General features: G+C 47.4%; 1 protein-coding gene across 2 annotated transcripts in view; it reads right to left on the bottom strand.

Moving 5' to 3' along the window:
• The window catches only part of SRF (serum response factor), a 65,272-nt gene that overhangs the window by 6,622 nt on the left and 31,202 nt on the right, over positions 1-27,448 (bottom strand). Inside the window, exons 3-5 of one of the 2 annotated variants that reach the window (XM_033144932.1) lie at positions 13,600-13,861; positions 12,906-13,088; positions 244-354 (exon numbers count right to left, since the gene is read on the bottom strand). In XM_033144932.1, the coding sequence (XP_033000823.1) occupies positions 244-354; positions 12,906-13,088; positions 13,600-13,861 (556 nt within the window). The remainder of the gene's footprint in view (positions 1-243; positions 355-12,905; positions 13,089-13,599; positions 13,862-27,448) is intronic. The other variant, XM_033144933.1, reaches the window with a different exon arrangement.

Below are 27,448 nucleotides of genomic sequence, written 5' to 3' on the forward strand. Positions count from 1 at the left end.
GGCTGGGCACCGTGGCTGGGAGGCGTTTCAAACAACAGCAATCCACTGATAGGAGAGACAGAGGTCAGCTGACTGGTGACCACAGGAGCCAGCAACCAAGGGATGGAAGCCCAGGGGTACAAAGGCAGGAAGGCCACACGTTGTTGTGGTTGTCTTCTGTGAGTCAATGGCCCTGATAGAAAAGAAAGTTCCCCATTCCCTACCCAGAGTTATGTGGCGGAGAGAGATTTGGTGGCTGCTTACCTGTCCCGCTGGAAGAGGTCTGGGTGAGGTCAGTACTGCTGTCAGTTGTCGGAGACGTCTGCTGATGCACCTGGATGGCTTGCACGGGAACTTGCTGAGCCACGGCACCACCTAGGAAGCAAGACGGGGACCACTTGACTCATAAACTTGACTTAGCTCCATTCAGCCCATTGACAAAGTTCACCTTTCCAGAACTAACAAGGCAACATATAAACTACATCAACAGCAACTTCTTTTTAAACTGCTTGGTTTTGCGCTCCTTTTTTAAAAAAGCGTGTTGTAATCCATTTTACTCAACTTGGTACAAATTTATTATGTGGCAATGGAAAAGCATGGTTATAGGCTACCAGCAACCTGCAGGGATCTACAGAATGATATTTTTGTTCTACAGATGAAGTGGTTTGAGTTATCAATGCAAATGCTTTTAAGTTTTTTTTTCTTTATGCATGCTCCTGTGTGGGGAGAGGAATATGTTTATTGTTATTCTGAGAATGGAGAACAAAATGGGTGCTAATGTGTTGTTGTTTTTTTAAGAAAGGCTATCCAATTAAGAGAGCCACTGGCCCAAAATTCATAAAATCATAGAGTTGGGACCCAAGGGTCATCTAGTCCAACCCCCTGCAATGCAGGTATCTCAACTAAAGCATCCATGACAGGTGGCCATGCAACCTCTGCTTAAAAACCTCCAAGGAAGGAGAGTCTACCACCTCTTGTGGGAGTCCGTTCCACTGCCGAACAGTTCCTACTGTCAGAAAGTTTTTTCGAATGTTTAGTTAGAATCTCCTTTCTCTTAACTTGAAGGCAATGCCTTGAGTCCTACCCTCAAGAGCAGGAGAAAACAAGCATGCTCCCTGTTCCATATGAAAGGAATTGCAAAAAAGTCCAGTCCATCCTAGGTAAATTAAGATATCAGAAAGCTCTGCAAATTTCTGTCTTTTAATATTTAATAAAGCACACTATATGCAAAACTGGTCCTAAAACCTTAGTGTAAAACGAACGAGAAACGTAGAGAGGTATAGAAATAAATAAATAAATAAATAAATAAATAAATAATATGGAGGGGTCTGATTCTGTTAAGCATCATCATTCCTACTGCAAAAAAGACGCCTAGAAATTGTGATGACTGTAACCTAGGTTTAAGGTGCCATTTGGCAATTAATAATAATAATAATTTTATTGTTTGCACCCTGCCCATCTGACACGGTTGCCCCAGCCACTCCGGGCAGCTTCCAACAAATATGAAAGCATAATAAAACATCAGGCACTAAAAACTTCCCTTTACAGGGCTGCCTTCAGATGTCGTCTAAAGTCGTCTAGTTATTTATCTCCTTGACATCTGATGGGAGGGCGCCACTACCGAGAAGGTCTACTTTCCTGGTTCCCTGTAACTTCACTTCTCGCAGTGAGGGAACTGCCAGAATGCGCTCGGAGCTGAACCTCAGTGTCAGGGCCTTATATATCTAGCTTACCGTATATATCTGAGTTTCTTTCTTTCTTTTTAAAATCTCTCTTTATTTATTATTTAAAAAAAATACACATACAAATACACATTTACACAAACACAAACACACAAAATACACAAAATAAACATATACATATTGCTATCCTTTTCTTTTCTTATTTACAAACAATATCTTGCACCTCCAATTATCCTCATTGCATTTTTAAACTATTATACTTATATTGCGTACAGTTATATATTTCATTTACCAATCATGATATTCTATCTTTAAGTCTCTATTTATTGCTTTAAAGGTTCAGTCTGCATCTGCCATTAGGATTCCACTTATACCACTATTCCTTAAGTATTCTTTAAATATCCTCCACTCTTTCCATACTTCTTGGGTCATCTGATTCCTAACTTTAATCGTTGTTTTTGCTAATTGCAGGTATTCTATCATTAAATTTTGCCAGTCCGTTATGGTTGGTGCGACTGGGTTTTTCCAGTTCCTGGCCACTAGCATTCTTGCTGCTGTTATACCGTACAAACATAGTACTCTCTCTGGTTTTTTAATCTCTTCCGGCAAAATGCTTACAGGAACATTTCTGGTCTTTTTTTAAATGTATACTTTAACAATTTTTTATGTTCTTCATATACAGCGTTCCAAAAATCACATATAACAGGACACGTCCACCACATATGTTTGTACGACCCGATTTCTTTATTGCACCTCCAGCACAAAGGGGATCTATTTCTGTACATTTTGGCTAATTTTTCTGGTGTCTGGTGCCACCTATACATCATTTTTAAGGTGTTTTCTCTGAGGTTGTAACAGGCAGTGAATTTAATATCCTCCTGCCACAATCTCTCCCATTGTTCCATCATTATATTGTAACCTAGATCCTGGGCCCATCTCACCATTACCGATTTTACTTCCTCCCCTTTAAGTTCCCATTCCAAAAGTATATTATATATACATGAAATAAATTTCCCTTTGCTTTGGAGGACCTCTTTTTCAAATTTAGATTTTTCTTTTGCTAAGCCAATTTTTTTATCAATCACGAATCTTTGATTAATTTGAAAGTATTGCAGCCAATCAGTAAGATGTTCCTTGATTTCTTCATATTTTTTCAGGTGGAGTTCATTCTGCTTTTCCTTTAACAACATTCGGTATGTATATATCTGAGTTTCTAACACTGTTCGAAAGTAAATGAGCAAGGCAAGAAGTTCCTAACCGAACCACAGCTACAAAGATGCACTGATGACTAACACACCCTCTCTCGCCCTACAGGTCTACTACAGACAGACAGACAGACAGACAGACACACACACACACACACACACACACACACACACACACACACACACACTGTGCTCTGGGTAAGTGTGTCTGATCACACCTAGATGCCTGGTTCTCAGCAACAAGACTGCATCCTGCCCCTCTGTTTCCAGCTCTCCTCCACCCCTGGGTACCAGACATCCAGCCCCCTTCTTCCATTTGCTCCTTCTGGCTGAGGCTGCCAAACCATGCCAAATCCTGATGGGGCTGGGGGGGATCCATGATACAGCTGGGAAAGTCACTGCCAGCCAGGTGTGAAGATTTCCACGAACACTTTGTTCCGTAGCAACCGATTTCGAAAGCTATACTATGTTTGGCCATGGAGGTTCCATTTAACTATGTTGGTTGAGAGCCACAAATTTATTGAAGCCGCTTTACAAACCACCCGAGCAAATGGCCATTAGTATACATTATGGCTCTGAAGTTCATTTTACATTGTGTCAGGACACAGGGCTGTGTGTATTTTGCACAAATGTTTTTTTTTGGGGGGGGTATTCTCCCCCCTCCACGCCACATACACACAGAATCTTGCAACCTGCATACATTCATGCAGTTTAATATTATATTTGGATATGCATGTGCATTCTGCACAATTTATTATTCTGCTGCTGTAGGGGAAAGGATAGCAATCTCCACGATTGATTCAAAATCCTGTTCAACTGCAGTCCTATTCCTTCTCCAGTTCCCCCCGCCCCGCCACCCGTATTTCATCAAGGCTGATGCATTTCCAGCCCTCTTCTTGCAACCTTGAGTGCTAAAATATTTAAGATGAAAAGCTGAAATTCCCAGGACAGTGAATACTTATTTTCTGTGCCTGCATGCCATGACTGCAGCAGAAATACAAACAGCCCTGCTTGGAAACCTACTGTATTATATGCAATTCCTTTGCTCAGAACAAGAACATAAAAGGTGTCAGAACTGAATATTTTTAACTTAAGATTTTAATTCTAAGCATTTCAAATTTAAGAACTAGCACCAGGGTCAAGATAGCTCATTGAGGGACATATTTTTTTTTAATCAATTTATGCCAACTTAATGATGCCATGACCTACAGCAATTAGTCATAGGGGAAGTCTAGATTGGCATACGCCAAGGCATTGGACACCCCCCTCCCCCCGTCTGCCTTCCTTCTGAAGAGCAGGGTGGGACCAGTGATTCACACGTTTCGGGTCCCAAGCAATGGGACTAGGCAAGCAAGCAGGGCACTCCTGACAGTAAGCTGGGTCTGTTAGAGCCTGAGAAGAAGAAGAAGAAGAAGAAGAAGAAGAAGAAGAAGAAGAAGAAGAAGAAGAAGAAGAAGAAGAGGAGGAGGAGTTTGGATTTGATATCCCGCTTTATCACTACCCTAAGGAGTCTCAAAGCGGCTAACATTCTCCTTTCCCTTCCTCCCCTACAACAAACGCTCTGTGAGGTGAGTGGGGCTGAGAGACTGTTCAGAGAAGTGTGGCTAGCCCAAGGTCACCCAGCAGCTGCATGTGGAGGAGTGGAGACGCGAACCCGGTTCACCAGATTACGAGTCTACCGCTCTTAACCACTACACCACACAGGCAGCAGGTCCTTGGAGACAGCGGTGAGCTCTACCCAGCCGGTCCAGGCCCAAGTGCCTCCCTGGTTGCTGCGGAAACAGCAGTATCAGGAGGAGGGGCAGGGGGTGTCCTGAAAGACTACTCAGCCCCTCCCCTGTATCAAAGCTCAGTACTTCCATCCCATTCCTCTTTACCCTGCCAAGAAGCCTCCATGGGGCTCAGTCATGACACACAGGCCGCATGCAGAGAGGACATAGTTGTCTTCCATCTCTATAAACATGAAGCAGCTAGGATAGCTCAGTTCACAGAGCATGGGACTCTGAACCTCAGGGTCGTGGGTTCAAGCCCCACGTGGGGCAAAAAGATTCCTGCATTGCAGGGGGTTGGACTAGATGACCCCCTGCGATCCCTTTCCAACCCTGTGATTCTATGAATTTCTATGAAGAAAGCACTCAGATTGTCTTTGCCCTGGATTAAAGCAACACCCATGTTGCATTGGTGGGGAGGGGGTGTCACATCCAAAAAACTGCCATTCTGTTTGTGCAAGGACATCCATGGCAGCCCCTCTCCCCACCATGTGCCCTCCAAATCTGTTCTGGGGGCTCCCCTACCCCTCTGCAGCGGATCTGTTGGGGTTGCAGGGAGGAGAGAAGAAGGAGGGAAAGTTTGACAGCACAAACAGAAGCCCATGTGCAAGTGGGGCAACTTCCTAGGTCAGGAAGGCAGGGATGTCTGACAAGCATTTAGAAAACACACAGACACACGAGCAATCCATGTTGAACAGTGAGTGGGGAAGTGAGAGGGGCACAGAGCAGGTTTCTACACATACAATGATCTGCTGCGTTCCAGCTCGTCTTATTTCCCCATCAGCACTCCCACCCCACTCGGTATACAGGATGTTTATATCAAGAAATATTTATGCATACTACCCTAACCAAGAAGATTCTGCTGATCTACACAGCATCTTGAAACTCTTGTGCACACAAACAGAGCAGCGGGAGGCCAGGGGGAAAAGGCGACCGGTCCAAAATTTCTAGAAAAAGCATTCAGCCGGCTATTGTCATTTCAGCATGACCTGTGTGGACATTTGCCCTTTTCAACCGGGCGTATTGGGCAGGAGATACAGGTCTATGTCCTCCGCTGTTCAGCTCTGTGGACTTCATGATGCCTGTGTGTGTGTGTGTGTGTGTGTGTGTGTGTGTGAAACCTATTTTATGCCAAGTCTTCCATCCAGCTCCAGATTTCCTATGCCAGCACTACCCAACCGGCAAGTAGCCTCCAGAGACAGCAGTACTGCCTTCAATGGAAAGGTGAAAGGTAGTAAACGATTCTAACTAATCCTCTCTCCCATTTCTTTATATAAAAACAACAACAACAGAAAATCATAAGGAGGCTTCCTACTAGATGTCTTGAGCACACAAAAGGAGCGTTTATAGGACCGCATACCACTGAAAGAGTTGGAAGTCGGGGGTGATCAATCTTTTCGGGGTTGGGGGCTGCATTTCGCTGGGGGGCGTGGAAAGTGGTATGGATGCAGTGTGTCAACTGTGGCTGTTGGGGCAAAGCAAAAAGTGGACAGGGCACCCCTTTTTCTCCCACCGTTCATTCATTCATTCATTCTCTCTCTCCTTTTGCTTGGGAAAAGGGTAAAATGAAGGCTGCAACATGCCTACCACAAGTTGCCTACCAGAGCTGCAAGAGGTTGTTCCCCCCACCCACACTATTCTTTATAGAATTACAGTAAGTACTTGCTTTTGCACCGACACTTGGCTTCAAAGTCGCAGGCTGACTTCATACTCAACGGTCCATGGCCTGAACTGAATGGGGACTGGGGGGTGGGGTGGGGTGGGGAGAAACATGCGAAGGGTTTTGTCAAGCACAGAGTAGCTGCTTCTAAATTCACAGGAAACGATTACACAACCAAGACTCAGAGGGCAGTTCCACGGGACGCTGCTTTAAGGCGTCGCAATGCAAACCGGAGTTCCCACGGGCCAAAGAGAAAGCAAGTTTCCGAGCAGTGTGACCTCACCCCAGCCGACCGCATAAATCCCATCAGCAAGAGCCGAATTTCATACGCCATTATTCTGCCCAATGATCGCCAGGTTCTTCCCTTGCGGTCTTCTCCAGATTAGCCTAATCCGATTAATTACACCACTTTGAAGATATAACCGGCTCTGCGGTGTTCTCGTTTTCCCAGTTCAATCTATTACAGCAGCTAAGTTATCGGTCCCCAGGGCTCACTATCGAGAGCGAGCAAAACGCTTTGCGCCTCCCACCACAACTGCAACCTCGTCTCACGGCAGAAAACCATCCGACTCCTTTCCACATGACAGCTCCAACCACATAGGAGAAAGCAGGCTGCCCTGCCATGTGGCGGGCCGAGCATCAACACATATTTTCGGCAAACGCTGAAATATACGGGGGAGAGGGGGCACAGTAGTAGTTGGGCCCAGCGTGTCCGTGGAGACTACAGACTGCATACCCTCTAAGTGTGTTCCTATTTCCCAGGGACAGTGCTGGAAAATCAGTGCTTCTGATTTGATCCTGGAATGTCTCTATTTCCCCCACCAGCGACGCCACAGACAAGCTCAAGGAGGCCAGCGCTTGTCCCGAGAGGGAGCATCCCGTTGCCTCTCCTCCCTTGGGCAGCTTGTAGTGGCAGCTGGAGAGAGGGCTAGGAGGAGGAGATGCTGCCACCGAGGGCCCCGTCTTGCCTGCCACATTGGCTCTGAGGTGCAGACAGAGCGCAGGGCAGAAAAAAGGAGCCTTGCTTTTAAAAAAAAATGCTTTGTGCATCTGCTTCTAACCTCGCCCCTTTCTAAAATTTATTTATTGGTGCATGCTTTTCTTTTTGTAAACCTACCAAAGAATAAAATAAAATCTTTCATTATACCCATACATTCAACGACTTCCCTCCTTCCCCTTCCAAGGTTCTTTTAATTTACCCACAATTCCTGCATATTCTTGCATATCCACCTGAATCAGTTTCTCCCCATTTTTACATGCCTTTTAAATATGTTGCGCGAAAGATGTTTCGTGCATGCACACGGAAGCTCATACCAAGAATAAACTTAGTTGGTCTCTAAAGGTGCTACTGGAAAGAATTTTATTTATTTATTTTGTGTTGAATTTACCTTAGTACTTGCCAACGTTTGCAATTATTTCCCACGTTTTCAACAAAAAAATTCCACTCCTCTTTAAAGACCTGTTCTTCTTGCTCTCTTATTCTACTTGCTAGACCTGCTAACACTGCATATTCTATCATCTTAAATTGCCAGTCCTCCTTACCAGGGACCTCACTCACCCTCCATTTGGGGGCTAACAAAATCTGAGCCGCTGTTGTTGCATACATAAATAAGTTTTTTTTCCCTGAGAGATTAAGGTTAAGGGGTTTTCTCAGGACTGTGGAGAGCATTTGTGCTGTGCCTCATTGGTGCAGTGGCGGCGGCACTCACCCTTCTTCTTGATAGGACAGAGTTTTCCAAATGTTGTGTCGCGACGTGTTAAGTGTGCCGGCTGCAGTGTGTAGATGCGTCGCGCAAACGCTCCCCATACTCCTCCCGGGGCTGGAAAAGGGTGACTTTAACCTCCGGTTCGCTAGTCAAACTGAAATACCGTGTTGCGAAATGTTGAGTGTCTAAAAAGTGTGTCACCAACATGAAAGGTTTGGAAATCTCTGTGATAGGAAATGCTCGGGGGGGTGGGGAGTGTCTCAAGGAGGCCTCCCAGATGCTGGAGGAATACAACTCCAATCATTTTCAACTTTTGAGCTGAAAAGCAGGACCAAAATTGTAAACTCTCCTCCGTTCAGTCAGCCTGAACAGAGTACAAGCCATGACACACTTTTTTCACCTTTCAGAAGAGCAGGACTCTTGTCTGCAGTCATTTCCCAGCCAAAATCAGAGGCAGGAACATGTCATATGGATGTTTAGGCAGCTACAGAAGCCTTTTTTGTGTAAGAAAGTTTGATCTGGTGATTTGATGAAATATTAATCATACAGCAACAGAAACAGTGTTTTCATACTTTATCTCATGGCACACCACTTCAATAGTTTCTTGGCTGCGGCACACCAAAAATACTTGTGCTGGTTTAGGGGCAAGGTGAATAGGCATCTCCTAACATCTCACAGGCAGTTCCCAGAGCGGGTTAACAATCAACCTTGCTTTGCGAGGAACATCTGGAAATGGTATGAGAACAGAGGTTTCCTAAACAACAATCAAACAACCCTTAAACTGTGTTTCCCAGGATTCTTTGGGGGGCGCCATGGCTGTTTAAAGTGATGCAGTACTGGTTTAACTATATACAGTTCAGACAGGGCCCAGCCTGTCTTATCTTTGCTTGCCCCCAGCGGCCTCCGCTTGTGCTAATGCTAAACAGGAGTGCCCTCTAAAGGCAGCCGAAAACGCTTTTGCTTTCCTCTCGGCAGATAGATTTCCCCTCTCCGCTGGCTAAGCACTCTCTTCAACTGGCAGAAGACAAGCCCGACTGCAGGCTTCCCAGGTTCCCCACTGGCTCCTGGCAAATCCCCTTCCCTGTCCTCTGGGGCTCGTGCTCTTTCTCTCTCCTACCGCTATTCCCTTCTGCCTCTTCCAAGGCTTCTGCAACTGGGTCAGTTGAGTGGGGTCCCGGCACAGCCGCCCGGGGGCCTGCGGTGCCCAGATCTCCACAGAAATAGTAAGGTAAATAAATGCATCTGAGGAAGGCAAGATAGAAGCAAATACAAATCATGGGCAAGCTGGGATTCCAAATTAAGCAACAGGGCACCCGAACTCTTACAGGCAAAGCAAAAGCTAACCTGTGATGCATTGCAACAGAGGGACGATCCTGCACTGCCCTGGAGTACTCAAAGCTGCCTTATGTTCACTGACAGTCTTTGGCTGATTAATATCCTTCTGCCTTTTAAATGTATCTGTGGGAAGGGGGTGTTACTGTTTTGTTGTCTTGGTTTAATTATTGTATTTTATTCTGTAGGACTATCATCTTTTGATGAATGGCGGCATATACATTTAACTAACAACAACAACAACTCAGTATTGTCCACACTGGCAGGCAGCAGCTCCCCTGGGTTTCAAATGGGGGGACGTTACGAGCCCTACCCAGAGATGCCGGGGATTGAACCCGGGACCTTCTGCATGCAAAGCAGATGTTCTTGTCACTGAGCTACAGGACCTTCCTCTTTAACGGGCCTCTAATGGTGGGACTACTGAAGACCACCAGCCAAACCAGTGGCAAGGAAACCTGGACACCAACCACAAATCCACATTCCCAAACCCAAGACTCAGCAAAAGGAAAGGAAGGAAACTACCCTATCCTGCCAGCCTCCCAGTTCTCATGCTTGCTAAGAACGTCAGAAAAGCTCTCGCTGGATGAAACCAAAGGTGACTCTATCTGGTCTAGCATTCTGTTCTCTCAGCAGCCAGCCACATGCCTATGGGAAACCCATAAGGATGACATGAAGGCAATAGCCCTCTCCCGCTCACAGAAGGGACCCCATGGGTCATCTAGTCCAACCCACTGCAATGCAAGAATGTTCTCAGCTTTGACAGCCATCGTGACTTGCTGATAGCCTGATCCTCCATGAGTACGCACAGCCAATAACTAAATCCCACCTCCCCAAATCACTAGTGGTGCATGCATGTTATTGTTAGGGTGCATTCCTCCTAAAAAAGACACGCAGAGAAGGAAATTAATCAGTGCCCAACCATTACTTTCACGCATTTTCAAACAGCCATACAGATTGGAAACACCCACATAACAAAGACCAGGGCTTTTTTTTCCAGCAGGAACTCGCAGGAACTCATTTCCAGCACCTCTCTGGTATGTGCCATTATTAAAGAACAATGGAGGTGATCATGGTGAGCTCCAGCACCTGTTTTTCTAGAAAAATAGCACTGACAAGGACAGACCCTTGTCTACTAACAGGGAGGACAGCAGATATGCACAACAGCTCAGGAAATAATTCTTCCACCTGTCTGCAGTTGCAGTCAGGGCTGTCGTGGGTTCCCGGGATGCTCCGGAAAAAAGAGGTGCCTGGATCCTTATGCTAAACATTTTATCCAATGTGAAGCTTAGTAACTTGTTCCATCAGCACAAAGATGTCTGCTTGTGCTACAGAACTTGCCCCACATCTCAGCCCCATATGCTCTTGGCTTCAAGTGCATAGAAACAGATTCCAACTAAACATCAGGAGGAACTTTCTGGCAGTAAGAGCTATTCAGTAGTGGAACCTCGGGAGGTTGTGGACTCTCCTTCCTTGGAGGTTTTTAAGCAGAGGTTGGATGGTCATCTGTCATGGATGCTTTAGTTGAGATTCCTGCATTGCAGGGGTGCTGGACTAGCCAGTGCTTCTCAACCGTGGGTCCCCAGATGTTTTTAGCCTACAACTCCCATCAACCCTAGCTAGCAATTCTAGTGGTCAGGGATGATGGGAGTTGTAGTCCAACAACATCTGGGGACCCAAGGTTGAGAAAGGCTGGACTAGACGATCCCTGGGGTCCCTTCCAATTCTTTGATTCTGGGGATTCACCCAAACCTCTAGCGCAATTTGGGTAGGGCGCTGGCTGCTCATGGTGGGGTGTGGAGGAGTTCTGTTGCGGAAGCAGAAATCCTTGCATTGACGAAAGGCTTTAGTTGGAATCGTCCCAAGCAAGCCTTATGAGGAGCGTTTGAAGGAGCTGGGTATGTTTAGCCTGGAAAAGAGGAGACTGAGAGGAGATATGATAGCCACCTTCAAATATCTCAAGGGCTGTCAAATGGAAGATGGAGCAAGCTTGTTTTCTCCTGCTTCGGAGGGTAGTATTTGAACCAGTGGCTTCAAGTTATGAGAAAGGAGATTCTGACTAAACATCAGGAAGATCCATGCCACCTACAATGCACTGCTCAGCATATTATTTATGCAAAGTGATCTGAAAGGTCCTTTTAATAAGCGTTTAAAAGCTTCCCCCACCACATATATGCGTACTCCTCACCACTAACCCGGCAAACTTGCTCAAGGAAAGTTGGATGTTCTGCAGCAGAATTCCAGCATATGATTATAGGCTTTTAAGGAACCCAAGCCCTTTTGTAAGGATAAGACAAGAGCTGGCCGGCTTGAGAGCATTACAACAGTTTTACTGCTAATGGCTTGTTGCATCAAGACTGAAGTGCTGTTTATCATTCCTGCAGCTGCACCGGCCTCCCGGCTCTCTGTCTTCCCCCAGACAATTTGCAGGGTCCAAACTTCCAGTTAAGATGCTACTTTCCATCACAGCAACTGCCACGGGTCCTCTTCCCCGCTAAGTACCGTAAGTATTCACCATTTTTCATTTCACCAATCACAGCCGAGGTCAGTGGAGCCAGAAGGCCCTCCCTCCACTGGTATGGTCTACCTCCTCCCGTCTTGCCACGGAGACATCTCTCCCCTTGCCCCCACCCTGCCACTAATCATAATGCATAATGAAACAGTGCAAAGCAGAGTCAGTGCCACCACAGCGGCGGCCCTAAAAGTGGAAACTGTGACAACAGAGACACGTACCAAGAGATAACCATACTTCAGGAGGCAGGAGATTTCATACAGCAAGTAGGGGGGCCAACACGTCAGGCAAGCACGCATGCTCCCCCCATCAGCTTTACTTTCCTGATAATAATACTAGCGGAAGTAGAAAACCCACATTTGAACAGGGAAGGAATAGCCAGCGAGGTGCCCCTGATCTTTGCTGGACTACAACTCCCATCATCCCTGATTATTGGCCATGCCGGCTGGGGCCGATGGGATTTGTAGTCTGACTTTGGTGTCCAAATAGTTTTAATTAGCTTTGAGAACATTGGCGCCTTGAGAACATTGGCTCAGAAGGCAATTAATAAACTGTAATAAAAATAATAAGAAGAAGAACAACAACCAAGGAAGCTGAATGCTGGGAGGTTTGGGACAGATAAAGGAAGCACTTCCCGTGGCAAATAGCTCCAGTTCTAGAATTGCCTGCCATAAGATTCAGAGATGGCTGCCAACTTGGGCAGCTTTTAAAGGGGATTAGCAAAATCGTGGCGGGAAAGACTATTATTGGCACCCAGTCATGGTAGCTATGCGCTGCCCCGCCAAGATCAGAGGTACCACGCCTCTGAATACCACCAGCCACTAAGGGGGAAACAGCTGCATCAAGGAGGCTGTTGCCTTCGTAATCCTGCTTTCGGGTGGGCTTCCCGCTGGCATATCTGGAAAACCAGGTGCTGGACTAGATGAGCCTTCAGCCTGCTCCCGCTGGACCTATATTTTTTGAGGCGAGGGAGTTTGTCCCTGTGCGCGAGGAGAGGCTTCCGTGAAAGAGTGCACCCTCCACCCACCTCCCACAAGCAAGGGGAGAAGTGAGCGCTGCTGACCTGTCAGGGACACAAACTGCCCTCCAGCGGAGGCTGGAAATCGGAAGACTGTCTGCTGTGCTTGCTGCACCTGTCCAGGTGTGGCTGCAGCGGCCGCCTGGCCCTGCTGGCTGCAGAGGGCAAGGGAGTGTGGCTGCAACTGAGTGAGAGGAATGGTAGGGGTCCCGGGAGGGAATGGAGCACCTGCCGGAAGGAGGGAGAAAAAAAAATAAAGCCTTTTTTAAAAAAAAATCAGGGGTCGGCTCGCTTTTTTAAATTTAAATTTTTAATTTTTATCTTAGGCTGAGTTTCCTCCCGGTTATTATTATCTGTTATCACAGGCCCTTGTTGGGAGGAAGAGGAGGGAAGGCTCCACATCCCAGCTCCGAACCCTACAATTCTCACAACCAGGTGTGCCACAGGAAAAAAAAAAGAGGAACAGTCATGGCAGAGGTCCTTGGGAAGCTCTCCTCTTCCCAACAGGAGCCACGGGGTGTGGCGAATTTGCAGCCACGGAATTTCACAGGCTTCCAGGATTCACCTCACAGCTAGGCCTCAAAGCCACACTCTCCCTTCTGAACCAATCACTTTCAAGAGAGCACAGCGCCAGCATTCCTATTCCAGCCTCTCCGGAGCAAAGGAGAGAGGGAGGGTGAGGCTCGGCTCCACAGGGGAAAAGCGGAAAATTGCCTCAGTCGGCAAGAGGGAAACTGACCTGACATGAGGGTGAAGCCGGTGGGTATCTGCATTAGCCCTCCGGAGGCCACTGCACTGGTTCCAGTGGTTTTCAGCACCGTCCCGTTGGCACTGGTTACCGTGTTGGGGCTGACACTGGCAGAGACTGGCGATAGGTAGTTGGTGATGGGGAACGAGGGGCCACTGCTGACCTGCATGGAGGTGGAGGTGGTGGGCGCCGTCTGGATGGTCGACGTCGTCCCTGGCAGGTTGGTGACGGTGAATGCAGGCTTCAGCGAGTCCTGCAAAGAGAAGGGCAACTCACGTTCAGAACAGGCACAATGCCAGAAGAATCAGAAATGCCACAAGCAACCTCCCTGTGAACCAGAGCTGTCAACCTTCCTTTTTTTCCCATTGGGAAACAGCCATAGCTGTCAACTTTCCCTTCTTTTGCAATGGGAAACGGAATTTCCCGCAGAAAAAAGGGAAAGTTGACAGCTATGCTGTGAACCCTGCTGCTCCAGCCATACAAACTGCCCAGTGCCAAAGGTCGCAGAGAACAGTGCCCGGGGCTGAATGTTTTCGTCAAAGCATTCAGCTCTGTTCTAATTTACGTGGAGCCACCTTTGGGCTGCTGGAAGGAAGGAGGGAAGGATACGGGGTGTTTGTTTTGATCTGCGACATAAGCCAGAAATCTGCAGCCAAGGAAGAGGCCAGTTGAGTACTTCTGCTAAGTGATGAATCTCTCTCTCTCTGTGACAGACACAGACACAGACACACACACAGCACAGAGTCCAAAAATTGGATCCACTGAGACAGAAATGTCCAGTGGACATCAAACTGACATCAATCTTCTCATTTTTCTACCCAAGCCCTCCTCTCTGCATGAGCCTGATCACTGATAATGTTACCAGCCATCCTGTTGAAAAGGCCTTTCTTTTTATCTTTGACACACACCTATTCTTTTGCTCCCCGCATTCGACTTGCAGCCACATTGTGCTGCTTCTCCCATCACAGCACTGCAAAAATGCAGCCCTTCCCCTTGACAAAAAGTCTGGTCCATGCCCTGGCCATCTCTCCTGCAGCCCGTCTCCACGCTGGTCTGCCATCCTCTCGCCTTGGTCCTGTTGCATCAGTCTAGCACTCATCTGCTGCCAAAATCCCTCACAGTTCTGATTACATGCTTCTCCCTCCTCAACCCCCAACAGTATCCGCTTCCAGCCCAAGTTTGTCAGCCCTCCTTACGAGTTGACCCCTCTTTATAATTCCCAATACCCCACTGCCTCTGAATTTCGCTCGAGAGTCTCTTAACACCTGAGATGACTCAATTCATTCTCCCCTGCTGCCCCAGATGCTTGAAATTGCCTCCCAGAGCAGCCAGCATGCCACCTTTCTTACTCCCTTCAAATCCTGGAAGCACGCCTAAGCACATGCAAGAGAAACCACCAAATATCGTTTCCCTGTTTGCCATTGGCTGCACACCCATTCTTTTCCTGTTGTGTCCCCACTCCGTGTTAAGCTCCCCCCCCCCACATGCAATTGTAAGCTCCTCACGGCAGGGAGACAGACATGTCTGATGGCGATACATATTTACCTACCGCTAGGAGCCGGGCCTTTCCTGTCAAAGCGCCAGCCCTATGGGAACACTGCCAGGCTCAAAACACAACATGGTTCCGGGCACTAGGCCAAATCCTGGTTCTTTACATAGGAACGTAGGAAAAGTGAGTCAGACGACTGGTCCATCTAGCTCAGGAGTGACTGGCACTTGCTCTCTAGAATTTTAGATGGGAGAAGTTTCCAGTCTGGAGATGCTAAAGGATTGTACCTGGGACCTTCTGTAAACAAAACAGATGCTCTACCGCTATTTTAAAGTAGAACTAAACTTGCGGAGGCTCACCCATGTTAACGCCCGACTCTGGTTTTTGTGGAAGAAAAATATCAGTGGTACAACGAGAGCTGTCTCTCAGGGCTGAAGTCCTGGACCTCACAGAACAAGGAAACCCCAAACAGCCACCCAGAAGTTAACACACAATGGATAAAGCAGCAAACAAGCCCAGTGTCAGCGCCTGGGCTGGTCCCTCGGAGCATCCCCTCTTTCCTTTTATTTTTAAGAACGTATTATATTCGGGGGGCAGCCAGCCAGCGGGTATTTACATGGCTGCAGATACTTATTGCCTGGTTTTTCATCTTTTAAAGCATGTTGCCGTCCTATGCCACAAAACGGTGCTCCTACTCCCAAGAAAACATGCTTAGCCAAAGTAAAATCCATTTGACTCCCATATCAGCGGAATAGCAGCAGCGTGTAGGAAGAATCACTGCATCTCACTGTTCCACGTCTGAGCAAACGGCAAACATTCGGTGATACGTGAGATCTTGCTACTTCCTAGGAGACTATAGCCATTGAGAATCTTAGCCCTTCTTGCGTCCATATTCTGGCTTGGATTCTTAGTCATGCTAAAATGTGACAGAATGCCGGGAACTGGGTTTGTTTGTTTTTAATTTAAAAGAGGGAGAGAGAAATACGTATATAAAGTTCTTGACCTTTAAAGACTGCTTAATTGGAATGGTGGAAACTAACCCTTGGGAGTGATCTGTTCTTGGTCCCTGTGGGTCAGCATACCTGCACCTTCCATGCTTGGGAAAGGGTTAATGGGTTTTGTGTGATGTCCGTGCTCTGCCCACCCCATGCAGATTGGCGGGTCTGGAGCTCCCATGTGCTCCTCCAGGCTCCTGACCTGACACTCTGCCAAAATCAAGGAATTCACAGCTCGACTAACATCTAAAAAAGGAAAGGCAGCCCATTTTGGACAGAGGCAGCCAATCCAGATCACCCTTCCCTGCTGCATGGAGGGAGTGTGGAGGAGGAGGAGGAGAAGGGGGAGGAAAGGGAGAGAAGAGGTGGGGAGGGCTGCCCAGCAGACGCCTGCCCCCAATTCCTCTCCAGTCCTGGCACCAAGATCTGTGTAGATGGAATTAGGATGAGCATGTGATAATGGTACATAGCCCGGCAAATTAACTTTCCATTATCTCAGCTGCAACCTCCTTTCCACTAGAGAAGGGAGAGCTGTTACTCACCCCCCCCCCCGAAAAATGCCACCCACCACAAGAGGGAGGGCAATTGCCTGCCATGCGAAAAAGGCAGGAGCAGGTCGCTGTTCTGCACAAAAACACTTCACATTGTTTGAAGACTGTGCTTATTTGGGGTGTGTGTGTGAGGTGGGGGCTACATGAACAAGTGGCCTGAATTTCTCACAGATCAAATCTACAAAAACTAAGGGGGGGCAACAACCCCACGGCATCAGTTCTCCGAAGAACTATGGTTTCATTTACAATATTTTAAAGCCCACCCTTCCTCCAAGAGCTTGGGGCTCTGCACAATGGCTATTCCCTCCCCTTTTTATCTTCACAACAACCCTGCAAGGTAGGCTATGCCTGGAAGAGCCACTGGCCCAAGCTTACCAAGTGTGCTTCAAGACCGAGTAGGGATTTGAACTCAGTTTTCCCTGGTCTTAGTCCAACACTCTTAACCACTAGCTTTTAAATCCATTGGCTGGGAAGCCACTGGTTCTCTGAGTCACCTGCCAATCATGCAAAGACTTGCCCTCTCATATGGGTTTGGCAGATGACACTGTGGCCTACTTGGTATGTGCTGCAGCAGTGGGGCACCTATGGTTCCCCAGATGCTGTGGGACTCAAGCTCCCACCAGCCCCAGCCACTGTGGCCAATTGTCAGAGATGACAGAGGTTGTAGCTCTAACAAGCTCTAACCAACAGGATAGGGAAGCTTACAAACATGGTGGTTATGGTCTGAGGGTACATGAAGCTACCACTTTGCTAAAGCTAAGCAGGTCTGGATCTGGTCTGTGCCTGGATGGGGAGACCACATGGGTTTCCTAGACACAAGAAAGATGGGATATGAATGTATGTCTGCCCTCTGTCACTCACTTTCAAGAACAGGTATTACTAACAAATGAGTGTAAGTGGCCTACTAACTAACTAAATTAATTAATTAATTAATTTTCTATAGGCTTATTTGCAAAGCTGGAAGAGGCTTTATTTTAATGCTTATCCATGGGTATGTTTACATGATGTCTGGAGCATCCTCTTGACAATCTAGTACGTGCAAAGCTGCTATAACCCATCACAGCAGATCACTGACCTCACCAGTTCAGGCAAATCCACATCCTTCCCCACCCATCCCTCCTGGCAAATCATAGGAATATTGGAAAATTCCTTACACAGAGTCAGGCCAGTTGCCCACCTAGCTCAATATTGTCTGAGTTCCTGGAAAGCAGCTGCCAGTCAGTGTAGACAAGAATGTCTCTCAGCCCTACTGGAGATGCTGGGAGATTAATCAAGGGACCTTCTGCCTCTGATGTTCTGCCCCTGAGCTACAGAAGTAATAAGATAACCACATAACCATCCATGGTGCATAATGACTAAAGGGCTACTGAACACATTACACAGTTAAGAGCAGGTGCTGAATGCAGATACATGTTAGGGCCAGTGTTAGGGCCAGTACAGCTGTTTGCAGAGCATTTCTGTGGCAAACATGGAGAAGAAAAGATGTACACACACAATTAAGTCAGGGATTCCGGTGTTTGAAGCAAGACTTTCGTGAGACTCTTTAACGGGATGGTGTGCTTCCTTTGCACGCTAAAGGTTGTATGGGTAGGCAACATCATGGAATTAAGATGCTCTCCCACAAAGACCTCAAGCTGTAAATCACAGACAGTGATTTGGGGAGGGAGCTAAACCACGGACTTGGTTCCGTGCACTGCAGCACAATGGCTTAGGAAGAGCAAGGGAGCTGCAATCTCCTCTCTGGAAGACTGCACGGTTGCTTGTCCACGCTCAGCTTAGCATATTGGTGCAAACGAGGACATTGTTTCTGCTTTACTCGAAAGGGCCTTTTAACTAACTATGAAAACCTTGCTCGTTTGTACAAAATACATCAGATATCTTACCTCTGTGGTGTAGTGGTTTAGAGCATCAGACTAGGACCTAGGAAACAAGGGTTTGAATCCCTACTCAGCCATGAAGCTCACTGCCTCTCAGCTTACTATAGAGTTGTTCCAGGGATTAAATGAAGAGTTGGGGGGGGGGGAATCCTGTATATCACCCAGAGCTCCTTGGAGAATAGGTGGTATAAAAATGCATGCATAAGCACTGTATTTGAAGTCAGTTGGCTACGATGGTGTTTGGTTGAAAACCTGCTTTTGTGCAAACTTTTGTGTCCCTTCACCACCCCACCCCCCGAGTGTCCATTTTGTATTGTTTTTGGTTTTAAATGAACAGTTAAATGGTATTTAACTGCTGGGTTTCCTCCCCACTCACCCCCAGGGTTTTCTTTGTACATAGCCTTGAGACAACTGTGTTAAAGAAGGCAATTAATAACTTAACAATCATAATTTTATTTTAAAAATTAAATGGATGGAGGACTCTACGCTGCCTTAAAAACAATGGAGAAAAAGGAGGATATAAATGTAATGAATAAATAAAAACGAGCCCATTTTATGCACAGAGGTTTAATAGAGAAACATCATTGTTTTATAAAATGCACATCAAAAATGCCAAATACAAGTACAAGCTGCATGGACGCTGCAACTTCTCCGTTTGAAGCTGCAGGTTATAATGTGGGACACAGGAAATCGCCTTACAACAGATCCAGGGTTTCCCAAACTTGGGTCTCCAGCTGTTTTTTTTACTACAGTTCCCATCATCCCTGACCTGCTGGCAAGGGATGATGGGAAATGTAGTCCAAAACAGCTGGCGGCCCAAGTTTGGGGAAGCCTGAATTAGATTGTGGTAGCATCCTGGAGGGATTGGTCTGAGTGGGAGGACTGAGATGAGAATGTGGAACTAGGGGGGATTGAATCCTGGGGAGGAACCAGCGAGTCGGGACACTCACTTGCCTGTAAAACGTGGAACCACGTGGAAAGCTAATGATGCTTGGGGAACAGGACTGGCAGTAAAACAGACCTGCCAATCAAGTTTAACTAAGGGATGCTTTAAGCATCTCAACCCTTGAAAGGAAGCTGAGGAGGAGCGCTTACCCATGTAACCGCTGTGCAACTTTTAAATGGCCCTTACACCACACATTGACTCTCAGGTGCGCACTGGGGCCTCAACAGAGTTTAGATGGCGTGTGCATATGAACCAGGGCATGAGAGTTAAGAGACTTCAAAAGTTGCACCAGCAACATGGAGCAACAGACGCTTCCTGGCACCCTCCGCAGGGCAGCTGCCTTAGATCAGATACCATTTGATGCAGCTTTAGAGGGTGCCGCTGTGACTGGGTTAGCCCCAGAGAGAAAGAAAAAACCACCCACATGTCTCAGCGTTAAGTTGCACTGCTGATGCCCCTGCTATTGAGTGAGAGGACATCAAAGTGTTACAGAAAAAATGCTCAAGAGGGGAAAGCACAGGGGGAAGAGAAATTGTGCATGAGAGCTTTGACCCCTTTGCATTATAGCTGTCATACATAGGATCGTGGCTCAGAGCTCATGCTTCAGTGTGGGAGAAGCCCCAGGTTCGATCCCTGGCCTCACCAGGTAGGGGTGGGAGAGCACCCTTGTCTGAAACCCCTGGAGAGCCGCTGCCAGTCAGTGCAGGCAATACTGAACTGCATGGGCAAACAGCTTGACTCCTCGGACTCCTAAAGCATGCTTACTAACCAGCAGCCGTTTTAACGCCCTCTGCTTGTGAACATTTCCTTCCGATCCAAGTGTCAGTCCTCACTAGCATGTCACGCACCATTAGGGGAAAGATTTGGTAGTTCCCGACATGCCAAAACGTGACAACAGGTTGCACAGGTTGAGAAAAGGGGAGAATTGGATAAAGCAGGATAGCAGTGAGGCGACAGGCTGGCACAAGACCGCGCCCCGCAGCCTTAGGGGAATCGGCCCCTTTCTCACACCTGCCACGGGACATTCCAACCCCTTGCTCCAACGGAGCGGCCCCACAGCTGTTCCGTTTGTCAGGGGATGAGTGCCACGTGAGGAGACCCAGACAACTACTAGCAGCCTCGCGTGCTTAGGAGGGAGGTCAGCGGGGTAGGCAAAGGCATAGCAACGAGGACACCACCTCACAACATCACACAGGACAACGCAAAAGAGGCCTAGCCCCCCCTGAGAATGAGCCACCTCACAGCCTCAGTGCTATTACTGCACATGAGGATAGCGCCATTGGGATGCGGAGGTCCAGGGCTGAGACTTATAGCACTCCTCATAAGTAACGTTTCACCCTGAAACTCCGCAGGATTTAGACCCAGCTTCTCGTTGGCTGTGTCGATTAACTGTTCCAGCCACTACCAAGCCCTGATCAGTTAAAGGCCTCTGACCAGAAAGGGCCCTTAATACTGCCTGTGAAGCACAGCAGCAGAACACCACAAACTGCTGGGTGAATTAAGGGGTTTCGGGTACAGTAGGAATCAGGCCAGGACACTGTTCATAACCCCCCCTAAATGCCTGACATGATAGTCCAATCACCTCTGGTTAGCCCTAAGTTCCCTACTAGGGCTGGGCTATATATCAATATATCATCCAAAACCTGTTTGTGGTCCATATTGTGAGACTGGTTTCATACATTTTGACCTGGCAATATATTGCAAATCATGAGGTAGGGGCGTGTGTGTGTGTGTGTGTGTGTGTGTGTGATATGCAAGAATCACAATGTGGGGAAAACCTTGATGATGGCCAATACCTTCACATAGCTCCATCCTTATTTCAGTCTATCGCAATGTTCAGCTGGTGATATATCGCAATGTTGAAAACTAGATATCACCCAGCTCTGCTGTTCGCCTCTGCACAGTTCCATCCTTATTTCAGGCATCGTGATATATTGGTATATCGCGATTTTTAGTTGGTGATATATCACGATGCTGAAAACCAGGGTATCATCCAGCCTTATTCTCTGCCTCTGAACTAAGTTGTTTGGGGACGTGCCTGTCCTAGTATTGGGGAACAAAACTAAGCCTGCACAGTTCAACAGTCACACTAAATCCCCTAACATGCTGCAGAGTAAAGAAACGTTAAAGGTCCTCAGAGGTACACTGCTTCTGATCATCACCATCCTCTCAATGTCCAATGTTCAGGCTGTGAGTGCTGGCACTTGTGTAGCCAAAATAGCACCATACACACCCAAGATGGAGTCATCAGCTGGCTTGGGGAAACCCCAAGGTTTGCATTAATACAAAGAAGCATCTAGACGAAACTATTAGTTCCTAAATTTGTTGCTTTATCTTGCCCAGGGCAACCCAAAGCGACTTACAACCGAAAGACCACTGAATGCCAGTCGCTAGGAAACAACAGAGGGCAGTGGGTCTGTATTTAAGGCTGGGGTGAGGGACATGTTGTTGGAACTCCGCCAATGGGGCCAAGAGGCAGGGACAAGGGGAGTTATAGTCTAGAAATGTAGCCACATGTTCCAAGGTCCAGTCTAGACATGCAATAGGAAAAGGCGACAGAATGGCCTCTACCACTTCTGAACCCAGGGGGTGGATGCCATTTTTAAACCCTTTGCCAGGTAGAAAGTTCCCTGCCAAAAGATAACTAGAAAATAGCACAGAATGGAGAAAGTCTCTCTTGACCAACCTTTCTTGACTTTGGATCCTGAGAGAGATTGGTACTACAACGCCCATCATCCATGGCCATTGGCTAAACTGGCTGAGCATGACGGGAGCTGAAGTCCAACGAAACATCTGGAGGGCCCACAAGTTTAGGAACTCTGCATCTAGCCTCTGAAGCTCACCCAATCCCAGAGGACTCCACACATGCCTTAGCCTTACTTAGCTTGTGTAAGAAGGGCAGGAAAACAAACAAGAGAGACTAAAATGAATGTTGTTCCTAGCAGACCATCTGCAAGTATCTAGCAGGCACCCGCAGCTTCTGCAGTATCAGCTGCCAAGCCAGGCTGGGGAGAAATTTGCACTTGGGAGATCTTTCAGCGGAGTTCCAAGTTTGCAGCGCAACCCCAAGTTCAAACCTGAGGCTGCTCCTCCTTAACCGTTACTAGACAGATCTCAAAGACTTTGCAAGGCATGTGCTGAACACTCCAACGGAGACCATTTGCAGGAGGCCCTGTAATGTACAAATCCAGCTGGTTTAAGCGTCCACTGTTTAGCACCCTGCAGTTCTTTGGATGCAGTTCTCAGCTCTTTTGAACAACACCGCTGTTATTTCATTTCATTTTATTTATTCCTTTATTAGAGGGATCGGCAAACTAAGGTCCCCGGGCCGGATTAGACCTACGGGGTCCTAAATCCGGCCCACACCACAAGGCTGGAACCCGCCGTGAAGCCGAGACTGCCAATCAAATGCCACGCCTTGTTTACCTCAGCGGCGTTTGATTGGCAGAGCCGCCTCCGCTCGACCTCTTCCTCCCATCGCCGCCCTGGTCTCCTGTGGGCCAGAGAGCAGAGTGGATGAGCTCACTCTGCCTACCCAGGAGAAGCAGCAGCAGCAGCAGCGGTGATGGTGGTGGTGGCGGCGGCAGCCCCTGGTAAGGTAAGCGCAGCAGCTGGGGCTGGGGAGGAGGACTACTTGCCCCCCTCGCCTCTTCTTCCAGCTCCCGCCCCCAGTGCCACTTCTCCGGCCCACCACAAGGTCTGAGGGACAGTGTACTGGCCCACTGCTAAAAAAAAAATTGTCGACCCCTGCTTTATTACATTCTACCTTACACTTCCAAACAGCAGCTCAGGGTGACACAGTTGCAAAGTTCTCTCATTTTGTTGTCATAGTACCTCTGTGAGGTAAGACAGGCTGAGAAAAAGTGAAAATGGAAGTTCCAAGGTCACCCCACATAAGCTTTTTTTATAGCTACGTAGGGATCTGAAGCTAGTTCTGCCTGATTCGGGGCTCACACTTTATCCACTGTGTTTTATTTAACCATGCTGGCCTTTAGCATCCTTTTAATCTTGCATGTAACAGATATGCTAATCCCACCAACCCCCACAAATACAGTTCAGAACAGGCCTTTCCCAATCTTAGATTCCTAGATGTTGTTGGGACTACAATCCCCATCATCCTCAGCCAGCAAGCCCAATGGTCAGATATGACGGGACTTTCAGTCTAACATCATTTGGGGACCCAAGGATATGGTAAAGGGACTCCTGACAATTAGGTCCAGTCGCGAACGACTCTGGGGTTGCAGCGCTCATCTTGCTTTAAAGGCCGAGGAAGCAGGCATTTGTCCACTTCCGCATACAGTTTTTCCGGGTCATGTGGCCAGCATGACTAAGCCGCTTCTGGCGAAATCAGAGCAGCACACGGAAATGCTGTTTACCTTCCCGCCAGAGTGGTACCTATTTATCTGCTTGCACTGTGTGCTTTCGAACTGCTAGGTTGGCAGGAGCTGGGACCGAACAACGGGAGCGCACCTCGTCGCAGGGATTCAAACCGCCAACCTTTCGATCGGCAAGCCCAAGCGGCACAGTGGATTAACCCACAGCGCCATCCGCACCCCAAAGGATATAGTAGACTAGTTTATAGCTTCTGGAACTAAGTAGGCGATGCTAAATCATTTGTTCACCCAGAAGAACATGCTGGGGGAGTGGGGAATAAAAAGGGTCTATTTAATTTAAAAACAGGAGATGCGAGTGAGCGAGAGGCACTTGGGATGCTAATGGCAATGAGCCAGGCTGCTGAACGAGACCTGAAGAGCTTAGGAGACACTGTACTCACAGTTCTTGCTGGGGAATAACGCAGGGTTAGAACAAAGGTTTCAGAGTTGCTATACAAGATAATCAATTACCAGGGATTTAAACTCTGTGCACAGGCAATGTGAATTCTGTGCCATGCCTAATAAATCATGCAAACCAAGCAGCTTTGCATGATCTTTCACAAACCCAATAATTTCTTCTGGTTTTGCCAACAACAGGAGGGGCAAGAACAACAAAGATCCACCCCAATTCACTGAAAATCTTACACAGCCTTTCTAGTTTTTCTAACATATCAACAGAAATTGCTAACACGCTTTAAGAAAGTATTATCTTTGAAGTCACAGGGACTAGAAACTTTTTTTAAAAAATGGATCTCTCCACGATCTGAACTCCAAGTTCACTTCCACTTTTCTGAGCTCCGCTTAGAATCACAACAGCTCCCTGCACGTTCCTTTTGCTTGCCAGAACCAAGGCTCCTGCAAGGATGAATGGGCAAGAAGCCCAGCAAAACACATAGCATAACACAGGTGGACAAGCACCCCCCCCCAGCACTAACCAAGCTCTTCTAAGCAGATTAAGTCAAATCCTGGGATAGTTCAATTGATAGAGCATGAGACTCAACCTCGGAGTTGTGTGTTCACGTCCAACACTGAGCAAAAAGATTCCTGCATTGCAGGGGGTTGGACTAGATGACCCTTGGGGGACCCCTTCCAACTCTACAATTATATACGAATAAATGCTACAATTCTACGATTCTAAGTGCTGAACAGTATTACCCTATAGGGCAGCCTTGGGTCTCCAGATATTGTTGGACTACAACTCCCATCATGCCGAACCATTGGACCGGCTAACTAGGGATGATGGGAGTTGTAGTCCAACAATACCTGGGGACCCAAGACTGAAAAAGGCTGCCCTGTATAGTCTTCAACTGGTGGGTCGGGGCCCACTACATGTCTGGGATCAAAGGCGGAGGAAGTAAGGCTTCTGAATGTCAGTTGCTGGAAACCACGGGGCGAAGAGAATGCTGTTGGAGTTCGGGTCCTGTTTGCAGGTTTCCCACAGGCACCTGGCTGGCCGCTGTGAGAACAGGATGCTGGGCTAAGATGGACCACTGGCCAAATCAGCAGGCTATTGCCTAAAACTCTGATGAGCCCCAGCCAGTGTGAATCATAGACCAAGGCATCAAAAGCTGGGAAGGCAACCTCCAAACTTTGCAGTACAGTTCTCCCATTTTCTTTAAAAGGGAAACCAGGAACCAAAACTTCCTTTTACTGCATTTCTGAGTGAACTCCAGCAGCAGTGGCCACAAATTTACTCTAATAGTTGGGTTTCGTCGCTGTGCAGCCAGCTGGCTATCCCCCTACACTTGTTTGTTTTCAAGGAGGAGGAGAGAAATCTAATGGATAGGATGTAACTGGCCTTCCCTCTCTGATACCCTATATCAGGCATCCCCAACCTTCAGCCCTCCAGATGTTTTGGACTACAATTCCCATCACCCCTGACCACTGGTCCTGTTAAGCTTGGGATCATGGGAGTTGTAGGCCAAAACATCTGGAGGGCCGCAGGTTTGGGATGCCTGCCTTATATCTTAAGATTGCTCCTGTAAGCGAACAGCTATTTTTTGTAAGGAAATTAGGAAGAATCACACATGATGCTTGCACATGGATCTTCTCTGCACATGCTGAAGAGCATGCATATATGTATTCTTCCCCACCCCACCAAAAAAAGAGACAAAAGATTCAATGATCTGCTCACAGCTTTCATCAGACTTCCTACACAGAAGCAGGGATGTTACTAGGTATTTCACAGACACATGGCACAAATTTGCATGGGCTAATTCATATGCACATTTTGATCTCTGAGCTGGGGAAGACCCATTGAGGGGCCAGAGTTCTCTCACAAGCAGCACAGTGCTTTGCAGCGTGGCCAGCGAGCCAGGCAAACTAAAATGAAAATAAAATCCAGTTTAAGAAGAAAACATGGGGGGAAAGGGCAAGGATCTGGTGGAGCCCCCCTGGACCAGCCCCAAAAGAATGCCACCACAAAGAAGCAACTTCTGTATTAAGAAAATGGTATCATCTGAAGCATCCCTTACGCTGGGGAGGAAAACGTGAACAGAACTCATAGCAGCAGGATTCTTTGTGGATGACTGACTGGGGGAAAAAGTAACACTAATTCCTCTCCTCCTCTCAGCAGGAAAGCTAAAGCTGTTAGCATTTCATAAGAAGTGAAATGGGGCTGGTGTGGGTGTAATCATCTGAGCATCTGCTGCTACAGAATCAGGAGCCGGGACTGGGGTTTCTAGGGCTGGGTTTTTTTTTCTTCTTTCTTATGAGTACATTTCAGTAGCCTGTGACTTGCCCTCTGACTTCTACAGGGACCCAGTTCCAGCACTCCTACTGCTGACACTGTTGCAGCTTGGACAACTGCAGGATAAAACAGCCCAGGCTACCCAGGATTTAGTAGAAGTCTGGAAGGCCACCATCCCCTTTTACCATGAAGTCTGGTGGCATATAAAGTCCTATCAAGGCAGAGAGCTTCTGCTTTATAAACACACCAGGTTTCTAGTCCTCATTATTGTGGGTAAGTTTTTTCCCCAAAGGATATGCAGCTTATCGTTAAGAGCTCAGAGAGTAGAAAATGATCTCTGGGAGCCTCTTTCAGGATCTGAGCTCCTTGTAACCCCTTTTCCCACTACATCAGCTACTCCCAATGTTCCTCAAGTTCCAGCCTTACTCCCCCAGTCAGCTAATGTTTAACTCACACTCCAAAGACTGCAACCTTGCCTGCACATCAACACACCAAGCTTAGTTTTCTCTGCTCCTCCTTCCCTCCTTAGCTATGTTTCACTCAGGCCCTGCTCGTGGGCCACCCAGAATGGGCCTGATCCAGCAGGGTTCATCTTAGGTTCTTTGTCAACAAATTTCACATTTCTGCAAAAATCCAAGTTTGATATTTTGGAAAGCAATAAGGAAAAATCGTGTCGACTGTTGAGCATTCGGTTATTACCCAGACCTCAGAAGGATGCACACAGTCTGACTTCATATGCATGGTACAAAAAAAGCTTTTATTTATAGTGGAATCTGGAAAATGGACACAACATTTTAAATGTACATAGAGGCAAAGCTACTCCTGAGGATTCTGAAGCTGTTTGGCAGCCATTTACTAATTGTATGATAAATGAATTCAACTGAAAAAGACCACCCTGTGGAATTACTTATTTATGTGGA

The sequence above is a fragment of the Lacerta agilis genome, chromosome 3, assembly GCF_009819535.1.
Source record: "Lacerta agilis isolate rLacAgi1 chromosome 3, rLacAgi1.pri, whole genome shotgun sequence".
Lineage (NCBI taxonomy): Eukaryota > Metazoa > Chordata > Lepidosauria > Squamata > Lacertidae > Lacerta > Lacerta agilis.